The 14049-nt window shown below is 38.0% G+C and overlaps 1 protein-coding gene across 3 annotated transcripts in view; it reads right to left on the bottom strand.

Moving 5' to 3' along the window:
• The window catches only part of NUBPL (NUBP iron-sulfur cluster assembly factor, mitochondrial), a 290082-nt gene extending 278195 nt beyond the window's left edge, over nucleotides 1-11887 (bottom strand). The window contains exons 1-3 of one of the 3 annotated variants that reach the window (XM_003821202.6): nucleotides 11714-11887; nucleotides 11046-11193; nucleotides 8219-8253 (exon numbers count right to left, since the gene is read on the bottom strand). In XM_003821202.6, coding sequence (XP_003821250.2) covers nucleotides 8219-8253; nucleotides 11046-11193; nucleotides 11714-11821 — 291 coding nt within the window. In that variant the 5' untranslated portion in view covers nucleotides 11822-11887. The remainder of the gene's footprint in view (nucleotides 1-8218; nucleotides 8254-11045; nucleotides 11194-11713) is intronic. The other 2 variants (XM_055097457.2, XM_008974688.6) reach the window with 2 other exon arrangements.
• Nucleotides 11888-14049: the final 2162 nt, after the last annotated feature.

Raw genomic sequence — 14049 nt, 5'->3', positions numbered from 1 at the left:
TCATGGAATACAGACATATGCCCCATAACAACATTTCAGTCAACAATGGACTGCATATACAACGGTGGTGACATAAGATTATAATGGAGCTAAAAGATTCCCATTGCCTAGTGACAGCACAGCCATCATAACATCACAGCACAACACATGATTCACGTGCTTATGGTGATGTTGGTGTAAACAAACCTACTGTGCTACTTGTACAAAAGTGTACATTAATGCCCTAGGCCTTCACATTCACTCACCACTCACTGACTCACCCAGAACAACTATCAGTCCTGCAAGCTCTAATCATGGTAAGTGCCCTATGCAGGGGTACCATTTTGTATCTTTTATACTATTATTTTTACTGTACTTTTTCTTTGTTTAGATACATAAATACTTATTGTGTTACAAACGTCTACAGTTTCAGTACAGTAACATGCTATACAGGTTTGTAGCCTAGGACAAATAGGTTATACCATATAGCTTAGGTATACAGTAGGCTATACTATCTAGCTTTGTTTAAGTACACTCTATGCAGTTCATACAAAAATGAAGTCGCCTAATGATGCATTTCTGAGAAGGTACCCCCATCATAAAGTAAAGCATGACCATACGTCATCTTTTAAGAAGCAGGAAAAGAACAGTGTGTAGGCCACTAAGTCGCAACAAACACCTCCATCCCATACCACTTCTCACAAAAAATAAAGTAAAACGAAACTTTACACTTAATACTTTCAAATCTGCCTGTACAATCATACGTATAGCGAACATTTACCATGTATTTTCTAAGTCATAAGGCATTGCGCTAGCTGCTGAGGGTAGCCAAGAATAAAGACAACCTAGTTCTTAATCATAAGAATCTAGCTAGGCCAGGCACGGTGGCTCACGCCGGTAATCCCAGCACTTTGGGAGGCTGAAGCAGGTGGATCATGAGGTCAGGAGATCAAGACCATCCTGGCTAACACAGTGAAACCCTGTCTCTACTAAAAATACAAAAAATTAGATGGGTGTGGTAGCGGGTACCTGTAGTCCCAGCTACTCGGGAGGCTGAGGCAGGGGAATGGTGTGAACCCGGGAGGTGGAGATTGCAGTGAGCCAAGATTGCACCACTGTACTCCAGCCTGGGTGACACAGCAAGACTCCATCACAAAAAAAATAAAAAAAAAAAAAGAATCTAGCTAAAATAGGAGCAATACACCAAGTACATTAAGAGCACAGGATCTAGGTTGGCATTCGAACCTTAGCTCTGCCATTTACTTTCTGGGTGACTTGAGGCAAATTACTTAACCTATAGGTGTTTCTGCTTCCTCAACTACAATGGGGATCACAATAGTACTTATTCCCATAACGTTGCTGTGAAGAGTAAATGAACTAAGAACCATGTCATGAAGATTAAAATAGTCCATGGAAAGCACATATAACACTGCTTGACACATAATGAATGCTCCATGAAAGTTAGTTATTTCCTATTATAAAACTTATCAGAATGGCTGCATGAGTGCAATAATAATACAAATCAACAGTGTTACTGGATTTCAAAAGATGAAGAAAGGGCCAGGCCGGGCACAGTGGCTCACGCCTGTAATCCCAGCACTTTGGGAGGCCGAGGTGGGCAGATCACCTGAGGTCAGGAGTTCGAGACCAGCCTGGCCAACATGATGAAACCCCGTCTCTACAAAAAATTCAAAAATTAGCCAGGCATGGTGGTGCTTGCCTGTAATCCCAGCTACTTGGGAGGCTGAGGCAGGAGAATCACTTGAACCCAGGAGGCGGAGGTTGCAGTGAGCCGCGATCATGCCACTGCACTCCAGCCTGGGCAACAGAGTGAGAAAAAAAAAAAAAAAAGACACTCACTTGACTTGGCAGGAATTCAGGGAACACTTCAATGAGCTGCTGAGCTGCCCTTCTGAGCAAGGCTAGCTCACACAGTGCCTTTGTGTGAATTACAAAACAGCCCATGGGTGCACATCTTTTTTTTTTTTTTTTGACAGATCATAAACAACAGAACAAGAGGTGCACATCAAGAGGAGGGTAGCCTGCATTTCTATCATCACTCAATCCCCTCAACAAGCATCCTTGTGCAGGATATAACCAGCACAGCCATATAAGGAAGCCTGAAAGATAGGACACATAAAGCTGGTGAAAGGTAACACAAACATTCCAGTAGACAAGTAGAAGAATGACTGTAAGCTATCAAGAATAGTATATCCAGCCTAGACTGGCTTTGGCAAGTAACCCGGATTAGCTAGAGCATAGAAGCCATTTAGAAGAATAGCTAAAGATAAACCCAGAAAGGTAGATTGAAGCCAGATGGCAGAGGATATTGAATATCAGCAAAAGCATCCAGCTATGACTCTGAGCAAGGGAGTAATGTGATTTCAATAGTGAGAGAAGTCTGCCATTATGTACTAGAAGGATTTAACTAAGTACGGGCAGGTAAAAGGTCATTGCAGTGGGATGCTAGTCTATGAGTTCCTCAAAGGCAGGGATTCTGTGTCTCATTCATTTTTGTATCTTCAGAACTAACACGGCACTTGGGACAGAGTAGGCACTCTATAATTGTTTGAGGTATAAATGAATGAATGACCCAAAAGTAGCATGTGCCTTAATTAAAATAGGAACAGTGGAAACAGAACAATGGGAACATACTGGAAAAATATTGTAGAGATAGGAAAAGGGATATTTGCTTGCTGATGAAATGTGGCAAGGATATTAGGGGAGAATCAATAAAGACTGTAAAACTGATAAATACTATGTGGATTGCATTACAGGTTTCTGTGAGAATCAAATATAATTATGTTCATGAAAATGCTCTACTTAAAACAATACTGCTTTACTCTGGAATAAAAGCTACTCATCTTGGGCAGATTTACTACTATATTTGACACTGAATATATCTCATCATTTTAAAACATTTGTCTTCCTTTTGTCCTTATCAGATTATAAAACCTTTAAGAGTACACTGGTGTCTACTCTGTTATGAAGCAATATTAATAAAACCTTATTAAATGTTGCTTTAATTAAACTTTCTCACAAAAGAAACTATTAAACCAATTTCAACTATATACCAAAAAAATATAGACACATACACACAGACATATACTTATATAAATACACAACATATTTATATATACTAAACACTTGTGAATGTAATCTTAGCAGGCTATAAGCTTCCACAGTATATGTTTATTCTTCTTTACTTTCTGCCGGTGTCTGGCAATGAGTGTTAGAGGTGCTCAATAAATGTTTGTTGAACTAAAATGAACTGAAATGAACTGACTTAGGAATCTCACAGAGCTTATCAATGGTTTCTGATGGTCTTTAAGTTTCCCTCTCCCAGTCTCAGTGCTCTTCCATACTGTGCATCAAATTTTTGCTGTAAAAGAATGAGATCCATAATAAGGATGTTTTTAAGAAAGAGAAAAAAGAAAAATCAAAAAATAAGATTGTCAATATATAAGATCAGTGGGTACCATTAAGGTCTAACAACTGGCTTGGGGTAGTGGGCTTGATTTTCAGTGTTTGCCAATTTCCATGGTTTAAATATTCCCATCATGGGCCTATTTCAAGCTAACAACATGATACGAGTTGGTCTGCAAAATTCACTGAAAATTTAACAACCAGCTGTCACAAGCCAGTATGCACTGGCTCAGGCACACCATGGGTTGCAATATTTATATGCATAGTACACATGATCCCCAAATTTTGCTCTGCAATACTACCCATCCACATCCTCAAAGGAAAGTATAAAAGGCAAGGAAAAAGCAGGAAAAATCTACACCCTATTCCTATAATGCTTTTAAAACCTCAATGCAGGCTAGGCATGGTGGCTCACACCTGTAACTCCAGCACTTTGGGAGGCAGAAGTGGGTGGATCACTTGAGGTCAGGAGTTTCAGACCAGCCTGACCAATATGGTGAAACCCCATCTCTATTAAAAATACAAAAATTAGCTGGGTGTTGTGGCGGGCACCTGTAATCCCAGCTGCTTAGGAGGCTGAGGCATGAGAATCACTTGAACCCGGGAGGCGGAGGTTGCAGTGAGCTGAGATCACACCACTGCACTCCAGCCTGGGCAACAGATCGAGATCTTAAAAAACAAAAACAAAAACAAACAAACAAAAAAACTCAATCTACAAGGTAGAGGTAGTCTTCTTTTGAACTAGGCATATGGTCCAGCCCAGAAATTCCTTTAGCCTAGATCAGTGACATTCAAACTTTTCTGATCATGTACCCCAATCAGTTTTTTAAAAGGTATTTGGGCATACATCCTCAATATGTTAATATATTTGTTTATACATTATATTAGAGCTACTATACTAATACCATATATAAGGTATATACAAACAAATATTAAGATAAAAATTAATTCAAATAGAAAAGAAAAATGTTCTGCCCACATCCCAATGGACTGTCTTGCAAATCTCCCCAGGGCTTACACAATCCACTTCAGATATTACTAAGTACAACATTAAAAGTAAAATGAATTGCTTCCTGGACCTGTTTCCCCTAGGCCTACAACCTTATCTTATTAGATCTTGCCACTCCATGAAATATCTTGCTTTTATTATTATTTTCACATCACTCTAGTATATCAACTTTGGAAACAAAAGACATCATTCTATTTATAGCATTCTATTTTTAGTAGCAGCATTTCAATTTACAAAATATAGTAATTCTCAATCACTGAAAATGTCAAATCCTAGAAAACGTAGCATTCCTGAGTGTGATGGTAATATCATCCTCGAACAGTTGTTGGCCGAAGATTCATTTGATGAATCCAATTTTTCTGAAATAGACAATTCTGATGATTCAGACAATTCTAATGTTAGTTCTGTTTAGAAATAACTCCAAGAAGAGTTTTTATATTTTATTTTCACATTGAAAATCAGTCAGATTTGGTTCAGCCTCGAAGGGCGTGTTTATGTAAAGTTAAATGAGTGCTGGCAGCGAGCTGTACTTTTTTTTTCTAAACAGGAAATGAGTTAACTGTTTTTTTCATCCTTGGATCCCTTATTACATAGTTACTTCACATTATCTATAAGACTCAAAGCTTTGGCTGCAATGATAACCAAATTAAAAGAGGTCCACACCTACAAAGTTATCTACCTTCCCATCCATTGAATTTTCCATTTCCTTCCTTAAGGAAGACAGGGTCCTTTTTCTAGGGTAACTAAGTGCTGTCATTAAAATCACTAGGAAAAAAACCATATTACTGGCTCTTATCTCAATACGGTTGCCTAAACATATATGTTTATCTCCCTTCTCTTCCAAATTCCATTGAAATGACAAGGAAACAAAATAGTCTAAAACTAAATAAAACCATAACCACACTAGAAAACAAAAGAGGGTGACATTAGCAGGTTAGAAGTGGAAAATTCTAGATCCATGGTTCTTAACTTTGGCATGCATCAAAATCGCCTAGAGGGTTGGTTAAAACACAGATTGCAGATCTCTATCCCCAGGGTTTCTGATTCAGTAAGCCTAGGGTGGGGCTCAAGATTTTACATGTCTAACAAGCTCCCAGGTAAAGCTGATCCTGCTGGTCAACAGCCACATTACAAGAACCATCCTAAGTAAGCAGAGGTCACTAAGAAAAACACTTTTTATTAATTTCAATTAGCATCCTCGGAGAGATTCAAGAGAATGGTACAACCTTTTTTTTGGAACAGCAAGTGGAAAATAAGAAATAGTTCTGGAAAAATTGGAAAAAAATATAATTTCCAAATGAAAAACGAAATCAGAAGAACCTAATAACAACTAAAGTCCAATACAGCAATGTGAAAAATAGTCAAAGACATCTTTCAAAACACAGAGCAAAAGACAAAGAGATCAAAATATGACAGAAAAATTAACAAGCATAAATGTCAGTATCTACCTAATAGGTTTCTGGAGACAGAACAAACACATCACAAAACATAATCAATGAGCAGAAGAAATTTTTCCTATGCTGAAAAATACTCAAAGCTTGATACTGCAGGGCCAAATCCCATGCAGGTTAAGCCAATAACTAGACGCATGTTTGTGGCACTTTTAAATGTAAAAGACATAAAGAAAACCTAAACTCTTTGAGAGGGAAAACACTTGTTATTACAAAAGAATATGAATCAGACTATCATCAGACATTTCATTAGCATGCTAGAAAAAAACGGTATGTTGTTTTCAAAGTTCAGAGAGGAAATTATTTTGAACCTGGAATTTTATAGTTAACTAGAATCTAGTTAAGCTATCAAATAACGAATATAAATTAAAGACACTTTTGGAAATTAAAGAAATAAGCAAATTTACTTCCTATATGTATTAGTTTCCTACTTCTATAAAATATTATCACAGAAGTCCAAAGAGATCTCAATGGGCTAAAATTAAGGTGTTGGCAGAATTACGTACCTTCTGGAAGCTTTAGGGAAAAATCAATTTCTTTGCCTTTTCAAGCTTCTGGAAGCTGACTACATTCCTTGACTAGTGGTGGATTGAATCCTTTTCTTATCAAGTCACTCTGACTCGGATCTACCTCCATCTTTCATTTATAAGGATCTTCAATTGGACCTAGCCAGATAATCCAGGATAATCTTCCCATCTCAAGATCTTTAATTTTGCTGGTGTTAGTCACACCAGCAAAGTTCCTTTTGGCAGGAAAAGTAACATATTTACAGGTTCCAGGAATTAGGATGTGGACACTTTTGGCAGGCCACTGTTCTGCCTACCAAACCATATAAGGACTCAAGGGTGTCCTTCAGAAAAACAAAAAAAGAATTCAAGAAAGAGGATAAGATGGGATACATGAAAGTAGGTCCCCCATAAAAGGAAGCAAGTTGAAAAAAAATTTTTTAAGAAAAACTTTTATCTTGATATTTGAATCTTCTCTTTCTAGAAGCGCAACTTTAGAGAAACTTAATTACATTTTCTTCCCTAAAAGTCCTTTTATGCTACCTGTTTCTATGGTGAATAAAATTTACATAACCAAAATATTATAAATCTTGTTTATTAGTTTCTGATTTTCAGAAATATACAGCCAAGCATCAGAAGACATGAATATCTATGTCTAGTTCCAGGATCTGGCAGATTCTGGACTCCATATACTGATAACATACTTACAGAGATACCACATATTATTTTTTCATATGTGCTATTTATTAGGAACTGAAGTTACATAGTACAGGTAGAAAATAAGTTAGAAGTATAGCCACAGTTAAACATTAAATGATTCTTGCCTGTATTCTATAAAATAGGTATGAAGGAGAAATTAAAATCAATTCTGAAATACGTGTGTGCCTTTTCATTTAGTAGCTGATAATTTATGGAGTTGCAAATAAGTTGAATGTTATTTTTTTTTAATATCTAAAAAGATAACATCCAACAATAATGAGACTATGAAAAATTGATACTCCCATAGACTATAGCTGAATTTTTTTTTCTTCTCCCAAGGAAAAGAATGGAACTGAAATTTTTTACAAGCAAACTTTTAGGAGTACAATTTAAAGTAGGAATATCTTTTGACCTAGTAGTTTTACTCCTAGGAATCTATCCTACAAAAATGTCATCACTTAGTATATAAGAATACTATTTAAGAACTCCACCATAGCATCGTTTAGAGTAGGGAAAAAATGGGAACCAACCTAAATATTTCATCAAATGGGAACTGGTTAAATATATTATCATTGACCATTAATGCACCAGCCATTAAGAATGAGGCACATCATGGAAAGATGTATGCACACACACATACGTGTACATTGTTTTAGATTTTTATATGGAGAAAGGAAGAGCTGAAAGGATATACATAGAACTATAGCCTAAGTTAATTCTCTGGAACAGAAAGGAATGCATAAACTTTCAGTTTTGCATTACACACGTATTCCATTTGAATTTTGTTTTAATGGATATACACTACTTTTAGAATATCTTTCCCCTTAAAAAAACTTAATCCCTAACACTTAAAAACTGAACCCAGAATAATGCTTCCGTAAATCATAAAGGCAAAATTGGTTTAGGATATAAAGAACATCAAAGCCTCTTGTGGGATATATAGCAAACAATATATGGTCAACACTCAAATACATTATTATTATTAAATGTAACCAGTAGTGATGGCAGCATTGAGTTCCTTAAAGATATGCAACTCACTACAACTACACTATAGCTTCTGACAGAGTAAATAAAAAACACCAATATGCTCTTTATCATTGCCTTAAAAACATTTTAATAAATTAATATTTCTATTAATAAACACCTACCGAATCATTCGCTGCTAGTGCAAGTGCAAGATTCACTGTAAGAAACAAAAAAAGTAATTGAATTTAGTAACTTTCCTTCTATTAAAATTCATTTTATCTTTTAATATTTTCATGCAATTTTTAATAATTTCATGTAATTTTAATATTTTCATGTAATAACCTAAGCATATAAATTTTGAACATATATCCCTTACTTGTAAAGAGCAAGCACATGGAGGAACACAGAAAGTAAAAAGAAAAGTAAAAAAGTAATTTGCCAATAAATGCAATAGATGCATGCCCCAAAACTAACATTTTTAAAAATCCATTTCTGTTACAATTTTGTTCAAATAATCCACTTAGTTTTTTAAAATCATGTTAATATATAATTCAATTATTTTCAAAACCATATTTTATAGAAAAATTGTCTTTTTATTTTTAAAAATGTACACAATCTCATTGCCTTTCATTTATGATTACTATGCTCTGTCCCCCAGGCTGGAGTTGGGACCACAGGTGTGCACCACCACACCCAGCTCATTTTTTTTTTTTTTTTTTTTTTTTACAGACAGGGTCTTGCCATGTTGCCCTGGCTCAAGCAATCCTCCCACCTCAGCCTCCCAAAGTGCTGGCATTACAGGCATGAGCCACCGCATCCTGCCTCTACTGCCTTTTAAAAATAAATGCTGATATTGCAGGAGTTCCAAGTATCTAATTCATAAATACTCATGTATATGAAAGGCTGGACTACTGTGCACAGAGGGAAGGGAAAAGGGTAAAAGGTAAGAGGGTAAAATGTGTTCCCAAACTGCTTATGCTGACGAATCCCATAAAGAAGGAAAGCAGTAGTCCCAAAGCCAGCTTTAGACCAGCAATAGGAATATGCTACATCCGAGAAGAGTAACACAATTCAAAGACTGATCAACAAATAGGCGCTCATAACGTGAATCACATTTCCTTACAGAACAATGGTATAAACTATGTCAGGGTTATTTTCTTCAAACTAGTTAAGAGCATAAATTTTTAAGGCAGACCTGGTTCAAATCCCAGCTCTGCCACCTTCTATTGTGTACTCTTGAGTAGGTTATTTTACCCATAAGTCTGTTTTCTCTTCTATAAAATGAAAACAATGCCTACTTCATAACTGTGGTCAGGATTAAACGAAATATTGCATGTAAAATACTTAGCCTAGGGCAAAGACTTGATAAATTCGTTTTTATAAGTTACAAAATTCTGAATTTCAGGTACAAGATAGGTTACACATAATACAACTTTAAGGCAGAAACTTTCAGAGGGCAATTCATTTTAGAGTTAGGTTCTTCCTACATTTAAACAATAGAATCACTGAGCATATTTGCATTAGTCAAATGTCATCATTCTAATCTAAAACATCTCTAGCATGTATATTCAAATGGGAAGTATTTTGAAGTAGTTTGAGGCAGGAATAAATACATATAAGGAAAAGAAATATATTAATAATACCAATAGAGTTACATAAAAATAACCTATTTTTAAGACTTAGATATGCTCACAGAGCTGTTAAGAAAAAGTATGGGCCAGCTTTTCAGGACAGATGGTATAATGTTAACAGAAAAAAAGTGAGAAAGGGACATTTACTGAAGCACCCATTACATGTCACATGTTGTATACTTTCTCATACATTTTCCTGTTTAAATGCTTTCACATTTCATGGCAACAATCATCTTCCAACTAAAAATAATAAACAAACAATCTTAAACAAGTGCCAGCCTACAGACCCAACAAATTACAAAACGCAAAGGACTTATGGCTACAATCATGAAAACACCTTCCATCCTTATCCAGTTCAAGTAATCACAGAGCATGCAAAAGGATTCAAACCACTGAAAACTGGAAAATGTACTCCAAAAGGTTCTAGAACCAAAAACTAAGAGCTTCTAAATTTTAAAAACAACCAGATGGATTGTAAACATTTAGGAAAGAAAGGAAAAATGTGCAGGAGAGCGCATGAATTCATTAAGAACAGATTATTAATTTTTTTTAACAATATGGTATCTATCAAATAGTAATGGATTAGGGATCTACCACAAATACAATATTTGGTAAATCTTAACTTTTCCAAAACATCTGACAAATTCTTCCACAATTCCCTTCTGATAAAAATGGGAAAAAATGAGCTAATAGGCGGGGCGCGATGGCTCACACCTGTAATCCCAGCACTTTGGGAGGGCTAGGCGGGCGGATCACGAGATCAGGAGATGGAGACCATCCTGGTTAACACGGTGAAACCCCGTCTCTACTAAAAATACAAAAAAAAATTAGCCGGGCGTGGTGGTGGGCGCCTGTAGTCCCAGCTACTTGGGAGGCTGAGGCAGGAGAATGGCGTGAACCCCGGGAGGCGGAGCTTACAGTGAGCCGAGATTGCACCACTGCACTCCAGCCTGGGCGACAGAGCGAGATTCCGTCTCAAAACAAACAAACAAAAAAAAAAAGTTACTAGATGTTTTAAAAATAACAGCAACCAATTATTGAACACTAGTAAACACTAAGCTAAGTGGTTAGCTTGTGCAATTTGAATAACCATCTTATGAAAGAAGTTATCTCCATTTTACAGTTAAGTGAACTGAAGATTTGCTGTACAATCTGACCACTTTTTCCTGAGTTAAGGGGTAGGAGACCCGGCTAGTACCTACTTTTGTCTAACTCCAAAATCTAAGCGTCTACCCGCTACCAACTCCTGAAACTAAGGAATCACATGTTAGGAACTTCACAAATAAATTTTTAAAACACAAAACTATAATTTTAATAGTGTGCACTTGTCTGTTGGCATAAGTTCTTAATCAGGAATAGAATTAATATCCTATAATACCTGCTGTAGTAGATTTTCCGACTCCACCCTTTCCAGAAGCCACAACTATAACTTGTTTAACACCTTCTATCGGTTTCTGCTTTGGAAGTCCTCGGGACATGATTTGTGTTCTTCTTTGTTTTAGGGTCTCACTCCCGGCGCCAGACAACTTTAAAAAATAATAATAATAAAAAGCCGTTTTAAATAAGCCATCTCCATCATCACACTGTAAAAGTAAAAACAATCTGGGGCTTGCAATTAAGAGGGCTTTCTTTTCTAATTCTGCTCATCTTCACTATGGAGACATTTACCTACTACTACTGATAACAATTGTAAAGACACATTGCTTAAATTGAAATTTTTCTAGCAGGATACGCTGAACGTTTAAAAATGTAAAAACGCTGCCTCTTTACGGAGATAAGGCTTCCACGTGTTTTGCTTTTCTTCAATCTATTTGATAAATAACCCAAAGCCAAGAAAGCAATGTAGAATACCACATCTACGTTCTAACTGTGTTTCAAGTCCCGCCACGCCTCAGCCTGGGTCTGCCTGAAAAGTAGGCACGTCCAGCACACTGGGGGTCTCAGGAACTGAGGCGAGTCTTTGGCAAGAAGCAATGCCAGGGCATCTGCGGCCCTGCAGCCCAGCATCTGTCAGCCCGCTTCCCCCTGCCCTGCAGCACCACGGACCTGGCGCCCACAAACCATCGCTCGGCTTCCCCCAAGCGGGGCAGTGGCCCCGCCACCAGCCCGGAGCGACACCCCACCAAAAATCAGCAGACGCTGCCAAATCCCCATGACGCGGAACGCTGCTGTGAGCCCTGCTGGGAAACTGTCGCGGGTGGCGCGGGGTGATGACGTCACGGAGCAACGCTCGGCTTTCTCTTCCTAGCAACCGGTCTTCTTTGGTTTGTTGGCTCAGGAACCCAATCTGCATGATCTTGTTTATAGCCAGCTACAAACATTTTGCAGCGTTTTACTAAACGTTTGTGAAGTGTTGTCATATACAACATCTCTTATGATACTTACAGAAGTCCCGAGGTAGACAGAAGACTTACCTAGTATACTCTTTTTATGGACAAGAAAACGGAGAAAGTTTAAAGAGACTTGACCCAGCTTAACAAAAGTAGGAAATGGGGGACCTTGAAAATGACTCCAGGATTTCTTACTAAGCAGTATATGGTCATTTAAATACTACCACCGTTAAGGATTTTACCTTTTTATTTTATTTTTTCCTGTGTGATCTACAGTGAGAGTCTGTTTTGCGTTGGTATTCATGGCTTGTGTTGCTGACAGTTCCCTGAAAGAAAGGTCAGGTTGCTTTACCAGCAACCTGGTAAAGAACTTTGCAAGTTCTTCCAGACTTAAGACTCATTTATTTAACAAATATTCGTTGAGCAACTACTATGTACCGAGTACTACAGTAGACTTAAAATATTCAGCATTGAGACCGACATAATTCCTCCACTAAAGGGCTTTATAATCCAGTGCAAAAGACAGAATAAGTTAACAAAAAAATTGCGGTATAATATGATAAGTACAGGAGAAAAGCATTGAGGGATACAGGAGAAAGGACAAAGTGATACAAAGAAAGGGCACTCAATTCAATCAGGGGAAGCTTCTAGATTAGGTAATATCTAAGCTGAATCCTGAATCTGAATAATGTGTAGAAGTTAGCTGGGAGAATGGCAAGGAGATTGTTGTAAAGAGGTTAGAAATGGACTGCTAAGGCTAGGCATGGTGGCTCACGCCTGTAATTCCAACACTTTGGGAGGCCAAAGCAAGAGGATTGCTTGAGCCAGGAGTTCAAGGATGCAGTGAGCTATGATTGCACCACTGCACTCCAGCGTGGGCAGCAGAGTGACACCTTGTCAGAAGAAGAAGAAAGAAGGAAGGAGGAAGGAGGAAGAGGAAATTAAAAGGAGAAGAAAGAAGAAGGAAGAAGAAAGAAGAAGAGAGTAGGAGGAAGAAAGATGAAAGAAGAGAGAAAAGCCCCCGCCCGGTCAGCCGCCCCGTCCCGGAGGGAGGTAGGGGGCAGACCCCGCCCGGCCGCCACCCCGTCCGGGAGGTGGAGTCGCCTCTGCCCGGCCACCCCGTCTGGGAAGTGAGGGGCCCCTCTGCCCAGCCGCCACCCTGTCTAGGAGGTGTACCCAACAGCTCATTGAGAACGGGCCATGATGACGATGGCGGTTTTGTCGAATAGAAAAGGGGGAAATGTGGGGAAAGGAAAGAGAGATCAGATTGTTACTGTGTCTGTGTAGAAAGAAGTAGACATAGGAGACTCCATTTTGTTCTGTACTAAGAAAAATTATTCTGCCTTGGGATGCTGTTAATCTATAACCTTACCCCCAACCCCGTGCTCTCTGAAACATGTGCTGTGTCCACTCAGGGTTAAATGGATTAAGGGCGGTGCAAGGTGTGCTTTGTTAAACAGATGCTTGAAGGCAGCATGCTCGTTAAGAGTCATCACCACTCCCTAATCTCAAGTACCCAGGGACACAAACACTGCGGAAGGCCGCAGGGTCCTCTGCCTAGGAAAACCAGAGACCCTTGTTCACAGGTTTATCTGCTGACCTTCCCTCCACTGTTGTCCTGTGACCCTGCCAAATCCCCCTCTGCGAGAAACACCCACGAATGATCAATAAATACTAAAAAATAAAAATAAAAACATAAAAAATATATCAAAAATAAAAATAAAAAAAGAAAGAAGAGAGAAAAGAAGAGAGAACACAAGAGGAGTAGAAAATACATTTCTTTTCTGGATTGTTAAGAACTGTAAATGATCTGTGCAGCTTAGGACAAAGTGACTAAAAGAGATGAGGATGGAGTGAAGGTTGGTTAGATGGAGGTTGCCTAAATCAAGAAAGGCTGTATATATCTTGTAAAGAAATTTGGACTTTATCCTAAGGGAACTATAGAAGGATTTTAAGCAGGAAAGTAACATCAGATTTGTGTTTTAGAAATACCACTATGATTACTGGGTTAAAAAAGAAATGGATCAGCGGGGCAAGATCAGAGACAAGGAG

Source organism: Pan paniscus, chromosome 15 (genome assembly GCF_029289425.2).
Source record: "Pan paniscus chromosome 15, NHGRI_mPanPan1-v2.0_pri, whole genome shotgun sequence".
Lineage (NCBI taxonomy): Eukaryota > Metazoa > Chordata > Mammalia > Primates > Hominidae > Pan > Pan paniscus.
Note: the sequence above shows the minus strand (reverse complement) of the source record. Positions and strands in the feature narration are given on the sequence as shown.